This window comes from Trichomycterus rosablanca, chromosome 25 (assembly GCF_030014385.1).
Source record: "Trichomycterus rosablanca isolate fTriRos1 chromosome 25, fTriRos1.hap1, whole genome shotgun sequence".
NCBI classification, from domain to species: Eukaryota; Metazoa; Chordata; class Actinopteri; order Siluriformes; family Trichomycteridae; genus Trichomycterus; species Trichomycterus rosablanca.
In genome coordinates this window covers 14,379,879-14,405,296 of record NC_086012.1, presented here as the reverse complement: position 1 = coordinate 14,405,296, position 25,418 = coordinate 14,379,879, and the positions used below count along the sequence as shown (strand labels likewise).

Genomic DNA, 25,418 nt, shown 5'->3' with positions numbered 1-25,418 from the left:
AGTCTGGATTAGTTCAGGAGTAAAATCAAACTGACAATGTGCCTCAGTATTTCTGTTTCTCTGTGGCTGTATTAGCCAGTCTGGGTTTCCAGAGTCTTTGCCAATCAAAAGGTAAACCTGTATAGCTGTAGGGCTAATGCTGCTAATATCTGTTGCTGTTTTCAGACATGATTAAGTGTTTCTACAGAGAACATTGTGTCACTTGTACACACATACACAAACTAATTCCTATTGGAACCTATCAAACATTGTAAAACAGGGTAATTTTGTAGGCTATTGTTAGCATGATTCTTTTCTTATTGTGTTGTTCCTACCAGAACTAGCCTCTATATTTAAATGCAGACACACTTGTGAGTAAGGAAGGGGGGGGGGGGGGGGGGGGGGGGGTATCAAAAAGTAATTTAATGTCCGGGTGTCTTGTGATGCTAAACAGGCCTGGCTGGGGGACTGGTTAGCTTTAAGCTATAGTGACAATGACAGCTGCTAGGAGAGAGAGAAAGCAAGAGAGAGTTACGCTCCCGTACACTCCCTTATCTATGTAACTGGGCTTCATTAGGCTAGAAAACTTTTTATACATATCATATCCACACAGCTCTGCTATGTTTAAAAGAAAAACGTTTCCCAAGTTCAAGTACTGAGAACTGACGACATACTCCAGCTTTTCAGAAGCAGCAGAACCCTAAGGCAGCAAAAGAGCACAAGTCCTCTCGGGTAAGCTGTACGCCTTCAATGCTCCAGTTAAAGTTTAGCTAAACTCTTTGTGAGCATCTGACTTGTTTTCCAAATCACAGAGAACACTGTCTTGCTAAGCCTCTTGTGTTTAAAGACTCTCCAGCTTTCCTTTGAAGAGTTTGTGAATCGTTTTTGACCATTTTTTGTTCAGGTAGATCAAACTGAATGTTTCTTTTAGGACAAAAGATTTCCCAGAAGCACTCACAGCGAGATGCTGCTCCAAGGGTTCTGGTACCATGGCCGACTAAAAGCTACACCTCAGATGAGGTGAGGCACCAGAGGCGACACAAAACCAGCCGTGAGGAGAACCTGTCGTCGGCTGAGCACCTGCGCAAACAAGCCATTATGCACTTTGGGCACAGCACACTCAACCTGGCTATGAGGGGTCTGGACAAAGCTCCTGCTGACCTGTGGGAGCTCCAGGAGCTGGAAAAACTGAACCTGTCGCTCAACTGCCTATGTCTTCTACCCTCTGAACTAGGAGCCCTGACTAACCTGGTGGTGCTCAATGTGTGGGGAAATTACTTGGAAAGACTCCCCCCTGAGATTGGCCTTCTTCAGAACTTAAAGGTGCTTTTTGCTTACTGCAACCATCTTACCGAGGTGCCTGAGGAGCTGGGTCAATGTATCAAGCTTGAAGTTCTTAGCCTTGCCAACAACCAGCTTACAGGATTACCAGGCAGCCTGGTGTCGCTGTGCAAGCTGACGAAGCTCAACCTCAGCCACAACTGCATGCCACACATCCCTACCTGCATCTATGCCATGAAGAACCTGGTGTTTATGCACTTGGGTCACAACCTCCTGGAGAACATTCCTGACCAGATTCAGAACCTAGTCAACCTCCGGATCTTGATTGTGGAAAGAAACCACATCCACACTTTACCCAGGGCTCTGTGTTATTTAACCAGGCTGGAGCTTCTTAATGTGGACTTTAATGACTTGCAGAATGTTCCAGAGGAAATGTACATGCTCCAGAAGCTGAAGAAGCTGGCCTGCCATCCACTTGATAAGGGTCTGCATATAATCCAAAACCCATTAATGAAACCCATCCAGGAGGTTCTACAGGGAGGACTAAAAGCACTCTATAATTATCTCAAACCAGCCTGAGGAACAGCAAGGTAGAGCAACAACAGCCAGGTGTAAACTATGCTTGTGAAGTGGATTATAATATTTCCAAATCAATTCACCTTTAGTTTACATGTGTGTCAAATTAAAAGGCTTGTATTTAATACTAAAAACAGTTGAATCAAAAGTTTTTAAGGGTTTAAAACATTCACATTTTATTAAACCGAAAGACAACAATGTAGTTTTTAGACATTGTTACTCTGGTTAAACATTTAATTTAAATTTTGTCTAGTTAGTTTTTTTTTATTTCACAATAAATGTTGAAATTTATCACATCATAATATTCTCCAGCCATGGCAGACAGCCTGCTACATTCATTTATTATTTCATTTATTTATTTTTATTAACCATGTTTTCAAGTCAGAGTCGATGCAGGTAAAACACAACTGTACCCAGAAGTACCCAGGCCATTAATATTAATATATTAATACTGTATAAAGGCAAGCTTCATAATTTTCTTTCATTTTATAAATAAAACATGATCAGTGTTGCTTGGGTGCTGCAGCAGTGAAGTGTGCGAGCCCACTACTGCTCAGATCTGGGGATCCAGGGTTTGAATCTTAGCGGTACTATCAGCAGTCTGGTGTCTGTGTGGACATGATTGACTGAATGTCCAGAAAGGAGGGACATTTATTCTTATTGTATTATTAATTGTATTGTGGTTACACAATTACTATTATTCATTTTACTTGTTATTATTATTATGCGTAGTCGTTATTATCACCATCATTGTCATTATCATTATTAATGCTATTTCTTATTATTATACTGTTTACTTGTTTATTCTTTATTTTTTCAACAGTAGTAAGGGTATCAGTAATGGATATAGGTTTAGTTTTTTTGCTGAATTTTTCTGCTTAACACTGAAAGTACACACAAAGTCTGATAAACATTGTGCAACTCTGGTGTGTGTTGTGCTGTTGTACAGGCTGTGGTACAGCATCTCTATTTCAGTATCATGTTTTAGCCCTGTGAAACTTGCCGGCTTAACACCACACAGAGGGCAAAATACAAAGTGGGCTGCTTTGTTCTAGACCACTTGATCCACAAATAACACACACAGACACAGACACACTATTTATTACCTTCTTTAGTAAATTGTTAATAACTGTCTAGTTCAAATCTAGTGATTTAACTTTAAGAAAATGCATAAATAGAATATAAAAAGCATACCTGCAACAACTTAGTAATTTGTATGTACGTTTTTAACTATTACCTTTGTGGCATGGCTTCCTAATTTCTCATAAGTGAATGTGATTGATTACAGCTTATTGTTTGTTTGTTTTTCCATATAAATAAGACTAGTTTAACTGCCCCCATTAAAAATGACATGACATTTTGCCAAGTTTGGGATAAAGAAAACCAAAGTGCAACCAAAAACCACAAAAAAAAAACAGTGCTGTAATAGAATAGACGTTCCTGCTTAAAGATGACATGAACCAATCAAAGCCAGAAACGTATTTATTGCAGAGCAGCCTCTAAGCCCTTTGTGATGGAAAACTGACTGTTGACTGTTTATGTAAATGCCAAAAGTCATTCAAAAAGAGTCGTGGGATGACCTGAAAGCCTTTAGAACAACAGTTACACAAAACAATAACTGGATACAAGGCAAATGGACTCCATCAGAACAGCTAGTGAACAATATACTCTGGTCAGAGGAAACAAAAAAATGGTTCTTTTGCAATAATTTAGCTTGTCATGCTTTTAATTCCAAGCACACCGTACCCGCAGTAAGGTATAGGGCTGAGAACATCATCATGTTTTAACAAGACACAGCCTCAGTCATTAAGTCAAACTACAATACAATCTATCAGATGGACCCTCATAACTATCAGAAATAAAATAATGGGCCAAAATTGAACCACAATGCTGCAAAAAGTTTAGTACTTCTTGATATATAAGTAGATGTCTCAAAGCTGTAAGTGCCAACAATGCTGTGTTATTTGTGGTGTCTGCATACTTTCCCACATCAATTATTTCGTAAATGACAATTTATATAGTTTGTTTATTTTGTATACATTTTAAGTACAAAGGCAAAAGACATTTCTTGTCTAAAATTCTACTGGACGGATGCACTGGGAGTGTATTACATTTAAATATACATCTGAATACTGATATGCTCACACACAAACACACACAGTCACACAAAGACAGACAGAGCTCACAGGGATCCTGCGAGGCTTATGGAAACTATGGGACTGGTGGAAGACAGTCCGGGGGTGTTGGGTGGCTCAAAGTTTTAGTGGGATTAAAATTTGATTAAAGTTCCACTCCGTCAAGCAAGTCAGAGCTGAAATGCATTGGTTTGAATTCTAAGGCTAATTAAATTATTTCAAGAGGAACAAAAGATAATACACAGTTATATTTCGGTAGCTTACAAAAATATATAAAGCTCTTCAACAGAGGTCATGATGTGACCTTGTACAGCTAAACTAATTAAAAATAAGTGTTGGAATAAACTCCATGGTGTGCTTTTATACACTGTAGAGATTTTCTCAAGAATAAATAAAGTCACATACAGAGACAGCAGGCGGGAATCGAATCCAGCTTGTGTCCTGGAGGAAGCATGTGCTAGCCCTTTCCTTGCTTGTATTGGTGGCTGTTATATGAAATGGCAGACTAAGCAAATAGATTTAAATAAAGGTATACATCTGACAATAAAAATACAGACAAACATGCCATGTATACATTAGACAACAGACAATCCACCTTCTGCATGGGAGGTGAAAGGAGACCCTAAGGAAATCCACAGAGGTATAGAAAGAACATACAAAACTCCTCTTGAACAATCACTAGGGGCGATATTTAAACCTAAGTGTTGCTGTGACATCCATTCTAGCAGCTGCGTGACTGATTTTTATCATTAAGATAAATGAAAAAAAGAATCTATAATTTTCCACCAGCACTCACTCTAAAAGAATATGTATTTCAAAAACCCGGAAAATTTGATGTTGGTTCCATTCAGTCACTCAGAAAATGCCCCTTTCCCCTTCAACATAAAAGGTTCGAATTGAAAGGAGTACGTCAAACTCTGTGGGCTGTATTGTTATGGTAATGCCATTCTCTGCCATATGTCTGTGCGCGCCTCGGCCGCCGTTCCAAACTGCTTGGCTGACGCTGTGCTCCGAGGACACGTCCCTGCAAAGGTCAGGCCTGTTATTTGCACTAATCAGCGCTGCATGATAACAAATATCAAACATCAGCTAATCAAGTAATGATGCTGCAAACCTTTGGGGAGGTCAGAGTGGGGGTGTGCACATTAGCACAGAAAAGGCTAATTAGCAGAAGACATCTTAAGCGTGCAATCAAACTAATGTATGGTGTTTGTACCTCCACGCTAGTTCTTGTGTACAGGGGTGGGGAGTGTGTGGGGGGATTTGGAGTGCGTTTGTGTTGTGTTGATGTTATTTTAGTCCAAGGTCAGTTCTTTGTGGTCAAGTCTTATTGTGCCAAGATTTAAACCCTAGACTCTGAGAAGTCATCGCTCAAGATGTTAAGGGCACAGAACAAGCAATTATTTCCAAACCGAACGAAAACGAAAGCACAAATTAATTCCTGTGTGAGTTGCATAGTGGTATTGTCAAGCAGTCAGTGGGTGTTTGTGAAGGTTTTTTTTAAAAATACAACTTCATGCCACATTGTTGTGTGATTGCAAATAACTGTAGACTTTCTTAAGGTTTCTGCTTTAATTGGCTTAGTTTCTGCCAAAAAAGTTCAAGTTCAATGCACATATGCAGAGGTGTAAAAATACTTGTTACTGCGCTTTAATGAATTTCTGGGGTATTAACACTTTCTTCTCTATATTCTAACAAAAAAATAATTTTACTCCAGACACATTTATTACTCACCACATTATTCAACAAATGCACATGTGTAATCAACATGTTTATTTAATATGTGTTAATTTATTCTGCGTCACATAGATTGGCACCCTGTCCAATCTGTCCACCCCGTTCCTGCCTTGCACTCAATGTTTTCCAGCTAAACCGGACCCACCACGACCCTGACCAGGATAATCAATGAGTCGTATGAACTTGCATACTTCACCGATAAGTGCCGACTCCAAAATGACTTGTTATTCATTGCGCGAAAGGCAGAACACACCCTGGACGGGTCACCACAGGGCAGACACACACACACAGACACACCTCCTGACTGATCTAGACGTAACCCACGCTAGGAGAACATGCAAACTCCTCACACATGCGAATTACACAAAGAAAGGACCCTGGCTGCCCGACTGGGTAATCGAACCCAAGTAATCAAACCCAGGACCCTTTTCCCATATGGCAACAGTGCTACCCACTGTGAAACCTTATAACTATACATTAGAAAGCACCCTTTCACACCCAGGTGGCACAGCGGGATATTACACTATGCCACCGGTCGGGCTGGGCGCCATCTAGCGGGCACAATTGACATTGTCGCAGCAGACAATAATCGGCCACCGTGTCTGCTGGGTGGGATGCTCGGACTAAGTAGGTGGGGCCTACAAACGCTGTGTAAGGACCCTGATTAGCAGATAGAGGCACCTGTGCAGAAAGCATGTGTGAAAAGAAGGGGTCTGCTAGGACTGCGCACGGGTCGAAGGAGGCGATCAGGGATTCCCAGAAGTGGACAAATTGACTACGCAGAAAATGCATAAATAAAGTAGTAAGCACCCTTTCAAGTCCGTGCAGCCGATAGCACCGACTCGAACCCATCACTTTACCACATATGAGGTGTGTGGAGTTCACTCACACCTTGGAGTCATTTAGAGCAGCAAATTCACCTTCTGCATGATTTGAGATGGGGGGATTGAGTGAGTGTGTGGGGTGGATTGGCGTCCTGTCCCAATACTTCCCGATTAGTGCAGAACCCTCCGCGACCCTAAACGGTGTACACCCGATTCAGTGGGATTTAGATCAACGAACCGTCTCCGTTTTGTCTCTAAGCGCTTACCTGAAGGAGCCGATTGAAGGAATCGACTCTTTCGCAAACAACGAATCGTCTCCGTTTTGTCTCTACGCGCATACCTGAAGGAGCGTATTGAAGGAATCGACTCTTTCGCAAACGACACATTAGCTCGCGCGCCTCTCCCGTCTCAGTAACGGTCGGAGCTGCAACACTCCCCTCTACTGGAGCGCGAGCTGTATGAGTATGTCTGTGCGCGTGTGTGAGCGCGCGCGCGCGCGCGCGTGTTCATTCAGTTCCTCGAGCAGAAAGCGGGGAGTCGGAGCTGAGCTGAAGTAACCGCTGAACTCCGGGGAACGGCTCGCTGAGGAGTGAGTGACCCACCGGAGCTTCTCAAAAACGGACTGTTCACCTGAATTCAGCGGTGTTAACGTCTCCTCTCAGCCGGTGAGAGGTCGACATTCGCCCAACCGGCGACATGGATAAACTTTTAACTCGGTTCATCACGGCGCTCGGGCTCCTGCTGTCGGTACGAGGACAGGTGTACAGAGGTGAGCTATTTTTATTTGTTTTATATATGTGTAGAGTTTTTAAATGACCGTTAGAGGAACGTCTTTCAAACTTGAATTCGGTAAGTTGTTTATTTTGAAGGTGAACCGTGATTAACGGACACACTCAGTGTCACTCATTAGCATCCGATAATAACCGAGCTAATCTGGCTGTGAGTAAAAAACCGTTATGTTCCACCTCACACACCAGAAAGTTCTGAGGGTCTAAAGTTTAAAGCTCACGAACCGAGACACCGAGCTGCTCCAAGACGTGGTTGGTTCGGTAATTACACGGTTCCAGGACAGATTTAGAAATGTGGCCGCTGTTGAAATGTAATAATTTCTGTCAGAAGCTCAGAAGTGTTCATTATAGCTTGTTTATTACAAAGGTGCGTTCCCAAGCGCCCTGATTTCCACAAGTGGAAGTGGAGCAGCTGAAGCTCTGTTCAAAAACACCTGCAAAAGTAAACAGACACAAGAACCATAACTCTTAAACAACTGTCCCAACTTGCTTTTATCCTTGGTTTGATCTGATTTGGTTTGGTCCATTCATGAGCTTAAAATGTCTGGTAAAAACATCAGGTGCAGCGGATTCCAGGAGCAAATAGAAACAACGATTTGTGAGGCGAATTCAGTCAAATTTCCAGTCATTAAAAGCATCAGTAGGCAACATTTTTCAGTCCATAAAATATCTGTCTGCTCCCCTTGGATGGTATAAGATGATAATTTATAGATACAGCCATAAGGTCAGGTTTGTTTCAGATTTTTTAGAAAAATAGGCAAAATAGCGTCTAGCAAGAACCTAGAACCTGAATAAAATACATGTATTTAAGTACAGCTGCAAAACTATTTAAGCAATGTTGGATGCATTTGACACTTTTAAGCTGGCTGAAATCTGACAATCCTATTCAAAAGTGCATTTGATGCAATTAATATTCACTTCACTGACAGCTGGTTTTGTTTTTCCTGTTGGAATTTTAAAGTTTCTGTTCCTCATTCTGTCTTTAACAATAAACCTGGCTGTGCCTCTGAGAAAAGAAAAAAGTGCAATTTATGGTGATTATCATATTTTTTCCTGCCACCTTTAATCCTGGGCGCTGGTTGAACTGAATTGTCGATGCTAGAAATGCTCGTTCAGGGGGAAAACTTCCACCCAGCTCGGAGTTGGTTTGTTCCTCTAATAAAATGTTTTATGTAGAACCCTAAAGCAAACAATATTACAGAAGATGAACCATCGAGCAGCAACATACAGCATCATACAGCATAATCCATTCCTGACTGACAAAGTTCAGTGCTTAATGTAAAGGGGAGGGTGGCTCAGTGGGTAGCACTGTCGCCTCACAGCAAGAAGGTCCTGGGTTCGGTCCCCAGGTGGGGCGGTCCAGGTCCTTTCTGTGTGGAGTTTGCGTGTCCTCCCCGTGTCTGCGTGGGTTTCCTCCCACAGTCCAAAGACGTGCAAATGAGGTGAATTGGAGATACTAAATTGTCCGTGACTGTGTTTGATACTAAACTTGTGAACTGATGAATCTTGTTTAACGAATACCTACCGTTTCTGTCATGAATGTAACCAGTGTGTAAAAACATGACGTTAACAAATCCAAATAAACAATAAACAAACTAATGCAGAGGTGAGTTAGTTCCTACAGGACTAAATTAACAGTTATAAATTGTTTTGCCTCTGCTAAACCTATATACACACACACACACACACACACACACACACACACACACACACACACACCAATTAAACTTGTTGGATTTGCTGGACATATCTCATCATATTGATTTTTTTAACCTCATTAAATGTATCTGTGCCAATCCGTGTATACTGAATAATTGAGCTGTGCATCGATTACTTAATGGTCGCTTAAGGGAAAATTAATAGCAGTTGGTAGGGTTTGTATTTCAGTGCAACATTTTCTTCCACGTTTTCAGTCTTCTCTCCACTCTGCAGCTCTTTGTGATGCTTTGGCAGTTGCCTCGCACACAGCAGGGTTGCGATTAACAAGTGGGACCTGACCTTAACGCTTCATCAGTGCACGATGCTCTTATAGTTATGAAGCATATGATTTTAATTCTTTTTCTAACTATAATGAATAGATGTTTTATATACTCTCCAACAAATCTAAAATATTGTTTAATAGGCTGTATGCCTATATGTATCATTTAAATGCATACATGCATGTCAGATTAAAAAAAATATATCGTCTAAGTGGCTGATAGTAAGTCTTGGTTTGCTTGATTTGTTGTTTTTTTTCAAGTAAAGATAAAATATATTGTATTAACTACACCCTGGACAGCTTATATCCATCCTGTTTAATCTAACAACGGACTAAAAGTCATCAACTATAGGAAAGTTTGCACTGACAGCATCCATTTAACTTAAAGTGACACAAACTGGCTTTGATCAGCCTTTGAGAGGAGTCATTCAACTTTTCAGTAATAGGTTTTTAATGCTGGCATTTCATCACTTTGGAGCCCCAGACACTTCAGTCAGTTTCTAACACAACTCATCAGTTAATTACTGAGCCATTCACTAGAATGAAATGTCTGTGTTAATCCAGCAAAAGTAAAACCATGAGAGTCTAAGTGAAAGACTGGAAAACATTGATGTGAAGTAATATGTACGTTTACAGCAAAATCTAGTGTTTAAACAACTATAGTGTTAAATTATCATTTGTAGAGGTATCCTACATGAAGAAACAAATACATTTAAACGTCTAGATCAGACTGTTGCAGGCATCTTTAATGCACAAAGAGCTGCGATGGCTACAAGGTGTAGCCAAAAAACTACACCTGATTTCACCTGGCCAATAAATTGGACAAGGTCTTCACAGGACCCACGCCTGACTGGACTAAAATCCTTTAGCCGCTGTGACTCTTCACTTATAAAAATAAGGGTCTCTGGGTTTTGCAGTGTATTGCTGGACAGTTTTCCTGATGTTTTTTTAAGTAAGCTAGAAATATATGAAGTAAACTGGCCGCCTGATATGTTACATATTGATCACATATGTTAAGTCACTTTGACTCTGGGTTGGTGTTCATCACGATTGCCTTTGAACACTCATTGGTGTGTTGACAATACTTAAACCCACTAGTTTGACCATTTGATTTGGCCTTTATTAAGTCACTCAGGCCTTTACACCTGCCCAAATCTACTGCATGCAACATGTGTACTATCAGTACATCAGCACCACATTTAATGTATTTCTAAATGTGGCATGCACAACTGTTATGAAACAGGCATGAGCACTGCCAACTTTTGGTGGGTGGTTCTAATGTTTCAGCTTATCATTATATATACGCCTAGATTTATATATATAAATTTAAAAAAATGTATGGTTTATGATTTAAAGTGATTTTCATATGTTGTATTTATATATGGGTTTGTTTTATTAACATGCTTTACTATAAAGTATATTAAATCTAACCTTTTTAAAGATCATTGATGTTAAGCACTGTAATTTTGGACACAGTGTACCACTTCTAATTATTTGCTGCATTGAAGTTAATATTTGCCAGTTTCTGTGTTTATTTAGATATTGTGCATGACAAACTACTTACACCGTTACTGTAGATATCTTTGTATGCCAACTGTGGATTTTTCCGTTAATAAACCATCATAAATAAATCACTTTTGTAGCCTCACCCTGGCACCAGCACATAGGTTTACATAAAATGAGCATTAGATTGCAAGTCTTGCTTTAATAAGGTGCTAAAAACAAGATACTGATAAGGACCAGTCAGTTTGTTAAGTGTTTGCTCTTTTGACTCGAGTCTGTCTGCACAGCATGAAGTAAAAAACATAGTTTTGTCACTTCTATTGTTGACCTGAAGGGGGCGGCATGGGTTACACATACAGCATGTGTTGTATAGGCTTCTCTTAAGGTAGGAAGGATGAGCTTACATTATGTAGATCAGAAAACTAGTTCATTATTTTAGAACAAAAACATTTTTTTTTTAACAAAAAAATTTGCACTTGCCTTTTGTCGAGTCAATCTGTGTTGCTTAGCAAATAACCAATCAATAAGGTCTTTATTTGGTTCATTAAATATATTGGCACTATTTAAAGAAATAGACACACACACATAAACACACACATTGACTGTATCATTAGATAGCTCTCAACAGAGAATCAGAGAGCTGTAGCACAAAGAGTATAAAACAGATCCAAGTGTTTAAGTATTGCAAGTTTATTTTTTTAAGTAAGCTAGAAATATGTGAAGTAAACTGGCAACCTGATATGTTACATATTGATCACATATGTTAAGTCACTTTGACTTTGGGTTGGTGTTCATCACGATTGCCTTTGAGCACCTGTTGGTGTGCTGACAATACTTAAACCCACTAGTCTGACCATTTGATTTGGCCTTTATTAAGTCACTCAGGCCTTTACACCTGCCCAAATCTACTGCATGCAACATGTGTACTTTGGGTCACTACCATCAGTACAACATTTTTATTATTCCTAAATGTGGCATGCACAATTGTTATGAAACAGGCATGAGCATTGCCAACTCAGAGAGCTGTAGCACAAAGAGTATAAAACAGATCCAAGTGTTTCAGTATTGCAAATTAAAATCACTATTGCAGATCATGATTAATTTTTGGTGTATTATGTCTCATTAAATTGTTTTTAAATGATCTACATGCAGAAAAATGTTCATTCTCAAACACCTTCTACTCACTAGTGTCAAAAGGTGCAAAGTTCCTTTAGCATTTAAATGTTCTGTAGCACGTTGATAATGTTTAATTTCTGTTTGGTTTGCATCACAAAAGTAAACAGCAGTCAGGTAAAGATGCCTAAATGCCCTGGAGAAGAGTTTATAAACTCACTTCAATATAAGTAAAAAGAATAAAACCTAGCAGCACTTCTTATGTATTTAAATTTTCATTCTCTTATATTTGCATCTCTTCTAGGGATGTGAATGATTTATTCAGAAGCCAGTAACAATAACTTGAGTGATGATGTCAGGAAGAGCTTTAAAATACTGACTGCATCTTTATTAATTATGATTAGCACGTTTAGTTAGCGCTTGTAATGAACTGTTTGCTTCCGACTTTGTTTAAAATCTACATCCTGATGCTGAACTGGTTCTGTTCACTGTGCTTATCATACTGTTCTTCTGCTGAAACGTTCAGTACCTAACACTGTTTTTTTAATAAAGCATTGTGAATTGTTGTTATGAAACTATGTGATGTGTTTTATATTTAGATTAGACGCTGTAAGCTTGTCAGTTGACTGTTGAATAATGATGATTTATGATTTAGGTTTTTTGTTTATAATTCTGCAGTTATTGACAGTGTTTAAGCTGGAAATTATTAACTTTTTAAGCATCATTTTATAATTGTTTATAATGAATGTTACAGCTTAATACCATGTTTAAACTCGATTATAAAATGCATCTCTAGTAACACAGTAACTGTAGTAAGTCTAGGCTGTAGCTTCAAATGCTACTAAAAGACATTTTACTGCATCAAAATGTAACACTGCAAGCACACACAATCTGTACTACAAACTAAAGAATACGTCAGGTAAACAGGCATGTAAAGAAGGGACTCGCAGCAGTATGACTTGGACAGTTGTTGAAATTGGACAGCTCAGTGTGCGTGTGGACAGCTCTGTGTGGGTGTTGTGGTTTGTATACGTGTAGTACACAGTGACAGCCAAAGACAGAATTTTTAGTTGGCGAAGATTTTTCAGCTCTAGCTTAACGTCTTTTCCTGAAGAAAACGACGGCAGGTTTACCTTATTCACTCTCATTCGCTTTAGTAATTATAGTGATGTTGTTTTTTTCTAGCACTATGGAAGTCAAAAATGTACACACACTCGTACAGGACATGTATGTTATGACAGTCTTGACTTTGAAGCTTGTATTAGTCCACATGTACCACAAGTATCATTTAAACCCAACAACACTGTGCCTGTGGTTAAACATGGTGGAATTAGTACGATGTTTCAGAGCTGTTTTGCTCTCTGTGGAACTGGTGCATTGCAGAAAGTGGACAAACTGATAATGTCAGACTGATGTGCAATGATAAGGCTTGCTCCTAATTGACATTCCACTTTATTCTAAAGGAGCTTAATGAGATTAAAGTCAAGGCTTTGCGCAGGCCACGGTATTCCACCAAACCAAACTATTTAAATCATGTCTTTTAAAACCTTGCACATGGGCACAATCATGTAAGATATAAGATGAAATACCTTTTACTTTAATTTATGTTGTTTGATAATTTTTTTTCCAAGTGACCCACAATTTGTTCATGATTTTTACTGCGACCCAGGTAACACAAACAATGCATTAAAACAAAACACAAAACGAAATTTATCCCACTCTGATCCCACTGGGGTTTCCAAGATGTAACGTAAAACCTCCACATAGGGTGTTTGTGTACACGTTTATTTTGTGTTTATGTGCCTGTTAAAGTTAGTTTATTTATTTCTTTTTTTTCTGTGATCCATTTTTTTTTACCCAATTTTGATTTAGAAAATGCTCATTGTTTATTCGACCCATACCTTGAAAAGACACCACTCACATGTTCTCCCTCCAGTTAGAGTACTGAGTAATTTGCAGTAGATGTTATGTGACAAATATTCTGTTCTTGTCTATTCTATACATTCTATCAGTACATTAGCGAGCTGTATTACAACCCTATCTAAAAATCAATATTCATTATCAGCACAATCCACTGGCAGGCTCCACCACAAGGGAGTGAACGCTGCACTTGAGTGACCTGACCCTGCAGTCCCTTATGCAAAGAGTTCAGCTGCAGCTTTTTCTGCAGTCGTTGCAATTGCCCAGCTTTGGTTAGTGCTGAGGGTCTGAATAGTAAGGCAACCTGCCTGAAAAGAGCTCAAAGTCAGCAATGTGCCGCTTAGGTGGAGTGAATTCTGCTGCCTGGTAGGAAAAGATAAACAGCGCCTCATTTACAGCTTCCCAATAATTCCAGTACCATTTTCCTCCCCCCCACCATCTCCTGTTCTCTTCATGCAGTAATAGATGTGTTTTATCTAAGCTGGCCTGACAGCAACAACGACAGTGTAAAGGTATGATAGAGAGAGCGCTTGTTTTTAGAGCCAGTGGAGAATGAAATAAAACATCTAAAGATGACTAACAAACAATACAACCGCAAAATGGTGAGAGTAATAACATAACGCTCAGTGACGGACGACGGCTCATAGCAGGAAAGCCGTTAATACAGGGACTTTTCTCACATCGTCACACAGATTGTGTAACGTACTGGCAGATACGAGGCCAGCCGTCTGCTGTCTGCACGCTGCTATTGCTTTTATTGAGCTGCAGTTTGTGGGTTTATATTTTATGCATGTATCCTCGACGTTTAAAATAATTACAGCGCACTTCTTTCTGACCACTGGCTCTACAACAGTGATGGTTAAACTGTTACTTAAGTTACCTGATTAAATTACTCACCTGAACGTCTTCCTAATTAATGTAGACTGTGTGTATAATGCCTATTTGGACTTTCATTTGGACAAGAACAGTTAAACTGATACGTAATTGCTCTGTTGTAATCTTTGTTTCTTCCATTTGCTCCTGCTTTGTTGTGTTTTCTATCTATGAACACTTAAAAAGTACCCTTTGGAATACCCGTACATTGTAACTAATTTATTACATTTTGGCTTGTCTAATTGGTGGTGAATGGCAGGACAAGTTGTTTTGCTGAACCCTAATAATAATGGCTAGTTAAATCCTTAAATGTCTTGCTCCTTTGCATGATTGATTGCAAGCATAGTTGAGTTGAGGTTGAGATTGATTATAGACCAGACAGTATACATGTAGTCTTTATTCTCACATCTGGGCACTTGGGTGGAGCAGTGGTAAAGCACGCTAGCCCACTACTGCTGAGATCTGGGCATTCAGAGTTTGAATCATAGTGGTGCTATCGGCCAGTTGGGCATCTACATGGACATGATTGGCTAATGGATGGGTGGCTAAAACAACCTAGTTTTCGACTTGTCAGTGGTCCCAAGCCCAGATAAAAAATAGGAGGGTTGCGTCAGGATGGGCAACCGACATAAAAACTGTGCCAAGTCTGGTATGCAGACCAGTTCCACTGTGGCGACCCCTAAAAATCTTTTTTTCAACATCCATTACAAGGAACTTTCCAGTCCAGTGTGTGCTAAACACTGTTAAAATGTGCAGTGTTACAATTTACATGTGGCTAGATGTATAAAAGAAAATAGCAGAATTATGAGCCAAGCTCATTTTATGTGAGTGCAATTTGCACTCGCAATCCATCTGAAATGAACTGGAAGGTGTTAAGACTGAAGCTAATCACACAAATAGCTGCTTACTAATTGTGCTCTGCTTAAGATGCAGAATTTAATATCCTTGAAGTTTTAAAGACCAACCATTAAGCCATCATTAATCTTGTGACTGAAAGTAAAATCCGAACAAAAATACAAATCAATAAATAAAGTTTTTTTCTAATGAAAGGCATGCATGTCAGAACCGGTAAATAGTTTTCCAACATAATGTATTTACCTCACTGAAAAGACCAAATGTGAACAGATTAAGTCTAAAATTTGCTATCTCTTGTGCACTGTAGTGAAATGTAAATAATAAACATTTGTACCAGGGCTGCTTGGTGTCGCTGCTAGAGTGCCGCACTGCACCACAGATTCTAAGGACCTGGGTTTGATTCTTGCCTCTAGTTATTGTTTGTAAGTGTAAATAGGTGTTGAAAGGTGTTGAAATTGTTGAAAGTGTAATAGGTGTGCAAATGATTGACAACCTGTCCCAGTGTTTCCAGGTGGTTATGGACATAATGTTGAAAAACAATAATAATAATAGTAATAATCCAGAGCAGATTGAATGCCTTTATTTGTCATTTATATATGTACACATGAACAGTACAGTAAAAATCTTCTTGGAGCCGAAAGGGCTTATGGTCCTTGCTCAATGGCCCAACAGAGTCAGGATTTAAACCCATAACCTTCTAGTTGGTAACCTACAGCTCCCCCCACTAGGCCACCAATAAAATGAATGGATTTGAATAATTTGAATTGTGTTGCAAAGCTATTTAATGTTCAGCTCATCTGGCCTACTTAAGATTTTAATTACACCTTTGTGTTGATTTTATTCATTTTAATTGTGCTTGGAGATTTAACTGTACTGTACCACTGTATAGTCTTAACATATTTAATTATCAGATCAGTATTAGTAATGTACTTAAACTGGAGTCGGGGGAAAATGGAACGTTTTAATCTGTAACATGTAGACGAATATATGACCTAAATATGGGTGTACTGTGAACTGTTTAATACCTGCTAATAATGAGTAATGCCATCACATCAGGCTTTGCTCTGAATTCAGTTATCATGTTTATAAGTGCAGTTGTAGCCTAGTGGTTGAGGTACTGGACTAGTAATCGAAAGGTCGCTGGTTCAAGCCCCACCAGTACCAGGTTGCCACTGTTGGGTCCTTGAGCAAGACCCTTAACCCTAAATTTCTTAGACAATATACTGCCACAGTACTGTAAATCGATTTGGATAAAAAGCGTCTGCTAAGTGCCAAAAACGTAAATGTAAATCTCACTGAAAAAATCTTGACTGGCAGTGTACACATAAATAAATGACCTGATCTGGAGTGCATGCAGAGGTCACACAGTATTATATTATATACGCCATGTCTAATTCAAACTGTCCAGATCTCACACCATAACAGTTAATACCAGAGGAATTAAATCTATTCAGACAAAGACTGTAAGCACACAGGAAGGAACAGTTAGATACGAGAGTTAGATACGAGACGGCTAGGTGGTTCTGATGTTTGCAGGGTGATGCAGGCATGCGGTAATTGGCCTTGAAATGTGACTGTGTTGAAGGATGCTGGACAAACAGATACACTCTAATTATCCTCAACCCCTCGTTTAAATGAAGAGGGCAACACTAATGAATCTCACACATACAGACACCAAGTCTGCTTAATAAAGAGAGAGAATAAGTGGGTGGAAAAGAGCAAAAAAAAAAAAAAAAAAAACAGATGTTAGTGGCAAATAAGATGAAATAAATAAGATTCATCAAAGTGTGAGGAGACGTGGGCACTATAAAAATAGGATCAGAATAAAATAATGAAGGGCAGCTAAGAGATTTTTTTCAAGAGGATCTTAAGTGTGCTTATACCTATATAAAGAATCTAAAATTTTAAATAAAAAATAACAGAAGTGTTTACATAAGTTTGTTTTTAATAGATAGTTGTGGCATAGTGCAGGTTCATGCGTTCAAGATGAAATGATGCTAATTAACGCTTGTGGGTCCCTGTATAATTATGATGGCATAAGTTGGGCAGGAAGGCGCCGTATCAGCGAGACGTGTGGCGTGTTATTTCTGAAAAATAACTTTATATATTAAAATCGCCTGATTTCTGGCTAAAATATGAAATCTCTGAATAATCTGTTTTTCTTATTAATTAAGCCAATATAACATGACATGACGGCTAAGATTAAACCAGCGTCCGTGCCTAAATTCAGTTCAGAAATCTATGGTCAACCGAGGTCAAGTCTAGTGGTTAGGGTACTGGACTAGTAATCGAAAGGTCACTGGTTCAAGCCCCATCACTATCAGGTTCCCAGTGTTAAGCCCTTGAGCAAGGCCCTTAACCCTTAATTGCTTAGACCATAGACTGTCACAGTATTGTAAGTCGCTTTGGATAAAAGCATCTTTAAATGTAAATAAAACATTGCACATACATTCATTTAAACACATCACTTCTTTTTATTTATTTATTTATTTTCTTCCATTTTCTCCCAATTTAGAGTAATCAAGCAGTTGAGGTGGGTATATTGCTGCTCATGTCTCCTCTGACCCGCATGCAACCCTTATTCACCTATTCACTCTCTATTTGCTAATCAGGGTCCTTACACAGCGTTTGAAGACCCTACCCACATAGTCCGGTCATCCCGCCCTAGCAGAAATGTGTCTTTATAACCGCTAGATGGTGCCCAGCCGACCAGTGGCAACGCCAAGTTTCGAACAGAGGAGTTTAGAATCTCTGCGTTGGTGTGCTAGTGGAATATCCCACTGCACCACCTGGGCGCTTTAAATACATCACTTTTATAAATAAAAAAAATCAAGGTGTGTGTTGGTTTTAAGAGCAGATATTTTATAGTATGTAATTTGTAACCAATTTATTACTGATTTATTACAAAAATAATGCTTATAAATGACAGTTTACATTAGCTATTTATAACAGTACAAATGTCACCATCTCACTTCCTTCTTGATTTGTGCTTGTGCTCCAAAAGTTAAAGCACCCTGTTTAATGAATCCACTGTTTAACCACGAAATGTAACCACAGTTCTACGTATTGCAAGTCTGTTGTTGTTTAGCTTGTGTAAACCGGAGTAGTTGTGGAATACTGGGACCACCGGCCTCATAAACCGATCAATATCATCAGCTAATTGTATTTAAAAAATAAGCATTTGCCCAAATCTGTATTTGCCTCAAAAGGCTGACCATCTTTAGTACATGCAGTAGTGGTAAGTGCAATCTTCAACTCTTATCTAGCTCCAAGGACAGACACATGGTAGTTCAGCGAGTTTGTAGTCACATGAATTCATTGGCCAGCAGTTAGCATCCAACACCTCGTTTTGGGAGAAATGTGTGAAAAAGCTGGAAGAGAACTTGTAATCATCTTTCCTTATTATCTGATTTGATTTGCTTTTCCTTTGCTTCAGCCATTACGTCTTTTTCATCCACGCTCATTAATGAGAGTGGCTGCAGTGTGGGTAGTAAGATAATTGAAACAGCAGACACTTTAGCGTGCCGATGGGGACGGCTAAGAGTTTTTGTGGCACTTTATGGATGCTAAAAATGCTGCAAATGAGACGAGCGAGAAGGAGGAAGAAGTTTGGCGCGTGGAGAAGTGCTGGTGTTTCAGACTGACCTCCACTGGGCGAGTTTGTTCTGATCCTGCCAGCTTGGAGAGATTGTTTCTGTCTGCCAAAGAACTGTCTTCACTTTCTCCTGTTTCTTTCTTTTTCTCACTCACAACCAGAGGAGTATCTATTTCTATTTATTACTTTCCTCTTATATCACCACCTATTCTTATTCCCTCCTCTGGTTTATCTGGTTTTTTAAAATCACTTTATTTTATCGTCCAATCCTCCAGTCTTGGTAGGAGTATTGGTCACTCTCTTAGATTCATTTGATTTAAATTGGCTAACTTTTTTTCAATGACCATGCTTTGTTAATTTTGCCAAATTATAATTATTATAAAAATGTACAGTGTATCACAAAAGTGAGTACACCCCTCACATTTCTGCAAATATTTTATTATATCTTTTCATGGGACAACACTATAGACATGAAACTTGGATATAACTTAGAGTAGTCAGTGTACAACTTGTATAGCAGTGTAGATTTACTGTCTTCTGAAAATAACTCAACACACAGCCATTAATGTCTAAATGGCTGGCAACATAAGTGAGTACACCCCACAGTGAACATGTCCAAATTGTGCCCAAAGTGTCAATATTTTGTGTGACCACCATTATTATCCAGCACTGCCTTAACCCTCCTGGGCATGGAATTCACCAGAGCTGCACAGGTTGCTACTGGAATCCTCTTCCACTCCTCCATGATGACATCCCGGAGCTGGTGGATGTTAGACACCTTGAACTCCTCCACCTTCCACTTGAGGATGCGCCACAGGTGCTCAATTGGGTTTAGTCCATCACCTTTACCTTCAGCTTCCTCAGCAAGGCAGTTGTCATCTTGGAGGTTGTGTTTGGGGTCATTATCCTGTTGGAAAACTGCCATGAGGCCCAGTTTTCGAAGGGAGGGGATCATGCTCTATGTTTCAGAATGTCACAGTACATGTTGGAATTCATGTTTCCCTCAATGAACTGCAGCTCCCCAGTGCCAGCAACACTCATGCAGCCCAAGACCATGATGCTACCACCACCATGCTTGACTGTAGGCAAGATACAGTTGTCTTGGTACTTCTCACCAGGGCGCCGCCACACATGCTGGACACCATCTGAGCCAAACAAGTTTATCTTGGTCTCGTCAGACCACAGGGCATTCCAGTAATCCATGTTCTTGGACTGCTTGTCTTCAGCAAACTGTTTGCGGGCTTTCTTGTGCGTCAGCTTCCTTCTGGGATGACGACCATGCAGACCGAGTTGATGCAGTGTGCGGCGTATGGTCTGAGCACTGACAGGCTGACCTCCCACGTCTTCAACCTCTGCAGCAATGCTGGCAGCACTCATGTGTCTATTTTTTAAAGCCAACCTCTGGATATGACGCCGAACACGTGGACTCAACTTCTTTGGTCGACCCTGGCGAAGCCTGTTCCGAGTGGAACCTGTCCTGGAAAACCGCTGTATGACCTTGGCCACCATGCTGTAGCTCAGTTTCAGGGTGTTAGCAATCTTCTTATAGCCCAGGCCATCTTTGTGGAGAGCAACAATTCTATTTCTCACATCCTCAGAGAGTTCTTTGCCATGAGGTGCCATGTTGAATATCCAGTGGCCAGTATGAGAGAATTGTACCCAAAACACCAAATTTAACAGCCCTGCTCCTCATTTACACCTGGGACCTTGACACATGACACCAGGGAGGGACAACGACACATTTGGGCACAATTTGGACATGTTCACTGTGGGGTGTACTCACTTATGTTGCCAGCTATTTAGACATTAATGGCTGTGTGTTGAGTTATTTTCAGAAGACAGTAAATCTACACTGCTATACAAGCTGTACACTGACTACTCTAAGTTATATCCAAGTTTCATGTCTATAGTGTTGTCCCATGAAAAGATATAATGAAATATTTGCAGAAATGTGAGGGGTGTACTCACTTTTGTGATACACTGTATCTATTTTGAAGGGTTATTAGAGATTAAATTAATTGCATTAATAGGTGGAGGATGTAATGAACAAAAAGGCAAAATTTAGAAGAATGCACATTGGACAAAAAAGGAAAAGGAAAGGAAAATGCTAACCGCATTTGTAACCAGCTACAGACACAGGGCGTGTTTAGATGGCACATTTAAAAATACATGCAAAATACACTACATTTGTAGTTGGACTTGCATGTGTGTTAGTCACGGCCCTCCTCCATCAACAACGGGGGTCTGCAGCAGAAGTAGTGAAAATAAAAATTGCGTAATTAAATACGAAAACTGGTGGGAAAATGTTATTATGGTGTGTTTTTTGTTTGTGGAGTGACTGGCAACTCATATAACAACATATGAGACTTTGTACTGTGTACATTAGAACCTTGTTTCGTCCTCGACTTTTTTACTATGTTAAATTGCATTTGTGAATCTAAATGATTTCCTTTAATATGTTGGGCACAAGTGAATGAACTAAATTACAGCCTACATAATGTTAGTGCACCGGTTCATTCTAAAATATCCTGGTCTCAGCCTGACTGCGCCCTTCACAAAGTGTCTAGTTTCTGGTGTGACTGGGGCTTTACTGATCTTTCTACTTTCCTTTTTCTCTTACTTTCATGTCTGCCTTTTGTTTACCCCTCTTTACTCTGTCTTTTTCTATCTTTCTCTCGTTCTTTTATGTTCCCAGCCCCACTTTCAGCCCCGATCAGCATCCTGTTTTGGGCGACAGGTGAGGATGGGCCTCTTCCTGTCCCCGGCTCCCTTTATGAATATAACCACAGGCCAAATCTTCCATTAGTGTCAGAGTGCATCTGCGTTAGCCACATTAGCGCTTGTCTCCTGGTGATTAATGCATTAGAGCACACGCGAGTAGGTCACATTAGCAGCAGCCTTTCCTCCCCCTATGGCCCCCTTGTGTGTGTTTGTGTGTATCGATGAGGTTTCATGTCAATAATGAGAAAGTGGGAATGAGGTCATCAGTCAAGGGTTTTAGATGAACTTCCCCAGCGATCCCACCACAGCAGTCGGCATTAGATCGATGTTGCTGCGGCTGGGGTGTGAAAGCAAAGTAGTCGACTTCTTTACTCCGCTGTTTCACTGCTGTTACATCATTTTATTTCATTAATTGTGATAATTATATAGTAGCTCTTTGACTTTTACTTTATAAATGACCTTTTACAATAAACTGTAAGTAAGCAAGAAGGTGTGATGGCTGTACTTTAAAAAAACAGTAATAGTGCAGCTCTGACCCTTAACCACACCAAAGTGTATTAGTTTTCAATGACTGCACTTTCTGCTTAGAGCATGTTAACTTTTAAACATTTTCATTTATCAAAGCTTATAGCAACATGCCATAATACATAACTGTATACATAAAAAAAAAAAAAAAAAACAGCAGCAAGAAGGTCCTGGGTTCAATTCCCAGGTGAAGTGGTCCAGGTTTTTTCTAACTGGAGTTTGTATGTTCTCCCCGTGTCTGTGTGGGTTTCCTCCCGCTGTCCAAAAACATGCAAGTGAGGTGAATTGGAGATACAAAATTGTCCATGACTGTGTTTGACATCTTGTGTAACCAGTAATGACCTGTCCTGTCATGAATGTAACCAAAGAGTGTAAAACATGATGTTAAAATCCTAATAAATAAATATTGTATGCTACAAAACTTTAGCTTAATCTCACTTGTCCACACTTTTTTGTGTTCCATTTCTCCTCACAGTACTAAATCATTCAAATTGAAATCCAAAACTACATAGCAAATGTAAAATCCTGGACTTCTTTGCCTTGCTGGTTCATCGTTAGCCTTGATGTAGTAAGGCTCTTGTGTGTGTGTGTGTGTGTGTGTGTGTGTTTGTGTTTTGAGACAGAATGTTGTTAATTGTAGTGTTGTTAAGTGGCATGTCTTGTTTGGAAAAGAGAATGTGATAATGGAGAATGATGGTTACGTTGGCTCCCTGTCAGGACAAGTATCAATTGAGTGTGTGTGCGTGTGTATGTGTGTGTGTGTGAAGTCATGATGCTCTTCTTAGCACAAACATTGGTGAAGGCAGAATGAATGACCTCTTTATCAGGCAAACCTGCCTGGAATTTATTAAGCACCAAGCTCATCTACACTGCATCTCAATTAGACTCTCTCTTTATTTCTCATTTTCCATCTCTATTTATCTCTTTGTTCCTCTTTTTGTTTCTCTCTCATGGTCACTCGAGGATTCTCCGATATCGACCTGAACCACTTGATAAGATGCAACATGTGATGTAAGGTTGAAAAGTTTCTAGACATCTCTTCTTACTAATCGATTCTATTATTTTAGCCACTCCTGTTACTAACAGGTGGATACAATCATACAAACAGCATTCAGTCGTCTCTTCATCATTTACTTGCATTATGAGGTGTGGTTGGGTCAGTCAAACAAATGAAGGCGATGGAGATAACACCAGTTCATATCATGGGATTATATTGGAACCCAGTACAAACCAGTACAAAGACGTGCAAGTGAGGTGAATTGGAGAAATAAAATTGTCCATGTCCTGTGTTTGACATTAAACTTGTTAACTGATGAATTTTGTATAACCAGTAATTATCTGTCCTTACATGAATGTAACCAAAGTGTGTAAAACATGACGTTAAAATCCTAATAACATAATAGAATATATATTTATACCCACTTGATTATAAACTACACCTCATTTTATATTTTTCCTGATCTGTCCTCCACACACCACTTCATTTGTTGCATTCTTGTTTACCCGTGATGGAGAGTTTCCCGCCCTGAATTAAGAAATGCTCTTAATGTATATTTCTATGGATTATCACTTAAGCGATCTTATTACTCCTGCAGTGTTGGTGTACAGATCTCTGCACAGATCCCCACCACCCCTGTACCAGCTGAAGACGTGCACAGCTGCCTGGACGGCTATCAAAAGACAAACAGGCAAAACAATAAGCTACAAGGAAAAAAATACACACGCTGCATCCAAGCCCCCCTCAAGTCTGTAATCAGTGTGCCTATCGGTTCAGAAATTACAGGTCTGAAAGAATCACATTGTTGAGGCCCAAAGCTCAGGATCTAAATCTCTCTGGCTGGGAACATACCGAAAGCTCATATTCTGGCTGTGATATTATCATCATATTCGGATGTGCTGATAAACAAGACAGTTACAGAGCTGACACTGAAAAAGAATGGCAATAACAGCTTGTGGCGATGCTTTGTGTGTGTGTGTTTGAAGAAACCGAATAGACCACATAATTAAGTCCAATACACAAGTCAATTTGATACAACTACATTATAGTTGGTGCAAATGTGAAGCTGACGCTCTGCTTGTGGCACAAAATACAAAAACGTTTAGCCAAAGATCAGTTCTGTTGACGCTGTTCTAATAAACCGTGTTGATTCTATTGATGCATTGATCCGATACGAGTTACTGGTATTGGGGTCAGTAATGGCCTGGATTGCTATTGAATTGCAACTGACATTTTCAAATCGGATCCATCGATCTCTTCAATGCCATAAACGTGTCATGAGTAGGGCCATAATTTTACAGAACTTGTTTTTTAAAAATCTCAGATTTCACAGATTTTTAAAGAAAAGAGCCACATTTCACAGCAGTCAATAAATTACACTCATAAACTGAATGATAGAATAAATGGAAGCTACAATACACAGCACAGCTCCCTTAACGGTTGAATGTAAACCTAAAACATCCACACGCCCCCCTCAGCGTCCACAGAATTGGTTTAGTTTTCCAAACTCAGTTACCCGAGTCGTGTTTTTAGCTGCTTTACACTTCGACATCTTGGACATTTTGACTAACTGAATTGCCGTAGGATTGCTAGGACACCTCATAGTGCAAATTAACCAGTAAACATGAGGCACTTGAACGCTGCACAAATGAAAAATGTTAAATCGCTGGACACAAACCTTAGATTTTGAATTTCACATCAAATTGCGTATTACACGGGAAACGGCTCATTTCACGGTTCGTGATGCGATGTTCACGGCTGTGAATTAGGTAGGGCCTTAGTCATAGGTAACACAAAATAATTCAGGCATGTAAACACAGAACACATGATACCAAAAAGCCTTTGCAAAATAAAAAAACAAATTTTTAAAAAGCCTGTAATTATCAAAACATTATTGGTTAAAATTCAGAGCTTTGACATCCACATTGTAGTGAAACTTACAATAAAGCTAAAGTTGTGTGTTTCCAGTAGGGATGTTCATAGATAGTGAGTACCAGTTTTCAGAAGTGTCTTCAGTA

At 39.6% G+C, this 25,418-nt stretch overlaps 2 protein-coding genes across 6 annotated transcripts in view; both read left to right on the top strand.

The window, feature by feature from the left end:
* Window positions 1-622: 622 nt before the first annotated feature.
* On the top strand, window positions 623-1,943 carry LOC134302811 (leucine-rich repeat-containing protein 30). Its single transcript, XM_062988020.1, has 2 exons — window positions 623-711; window positions 884-1,943. Exon 2 carries the CDS (start codon window positions 898-900, stop codon window positions 1,837-1,839), a length of 942 nt encoding a protein of 313 aa, XP_062844090.1. The 5' UTR covers window positions 623-711; window positions 884-897; the 3' UTR covers window positions 1,840-1,943.
* Window positions 1,944-7,045: 5,102 nt separating this feature from the next.
* The window catches only part of LOC134302352 (receptor-type tyrosine-protein phosphatase mu-like), a 207,439-nt gene continuing 189,066 nt past the window's right edge, over window positions 7,046-25,418 (top strand). For all 5 annotated transcript variants that reach the window (XR_010007520.1, XM_062987428.1, XM_062987427.1 and 2 more), the window contains exon 1: window positions 7,046-7,301. Coding sequence is in view for 4 of the 5 variants with exons in the window: in XM_062987428.1 (XP_062843498.1) it covers window positions 7,229-7,301 (73 nt within the window). In the remaining variant the exon portion in view is untranslated. The remainder of the gene's footprint in view (window positions 7,302-25,418) is intronic.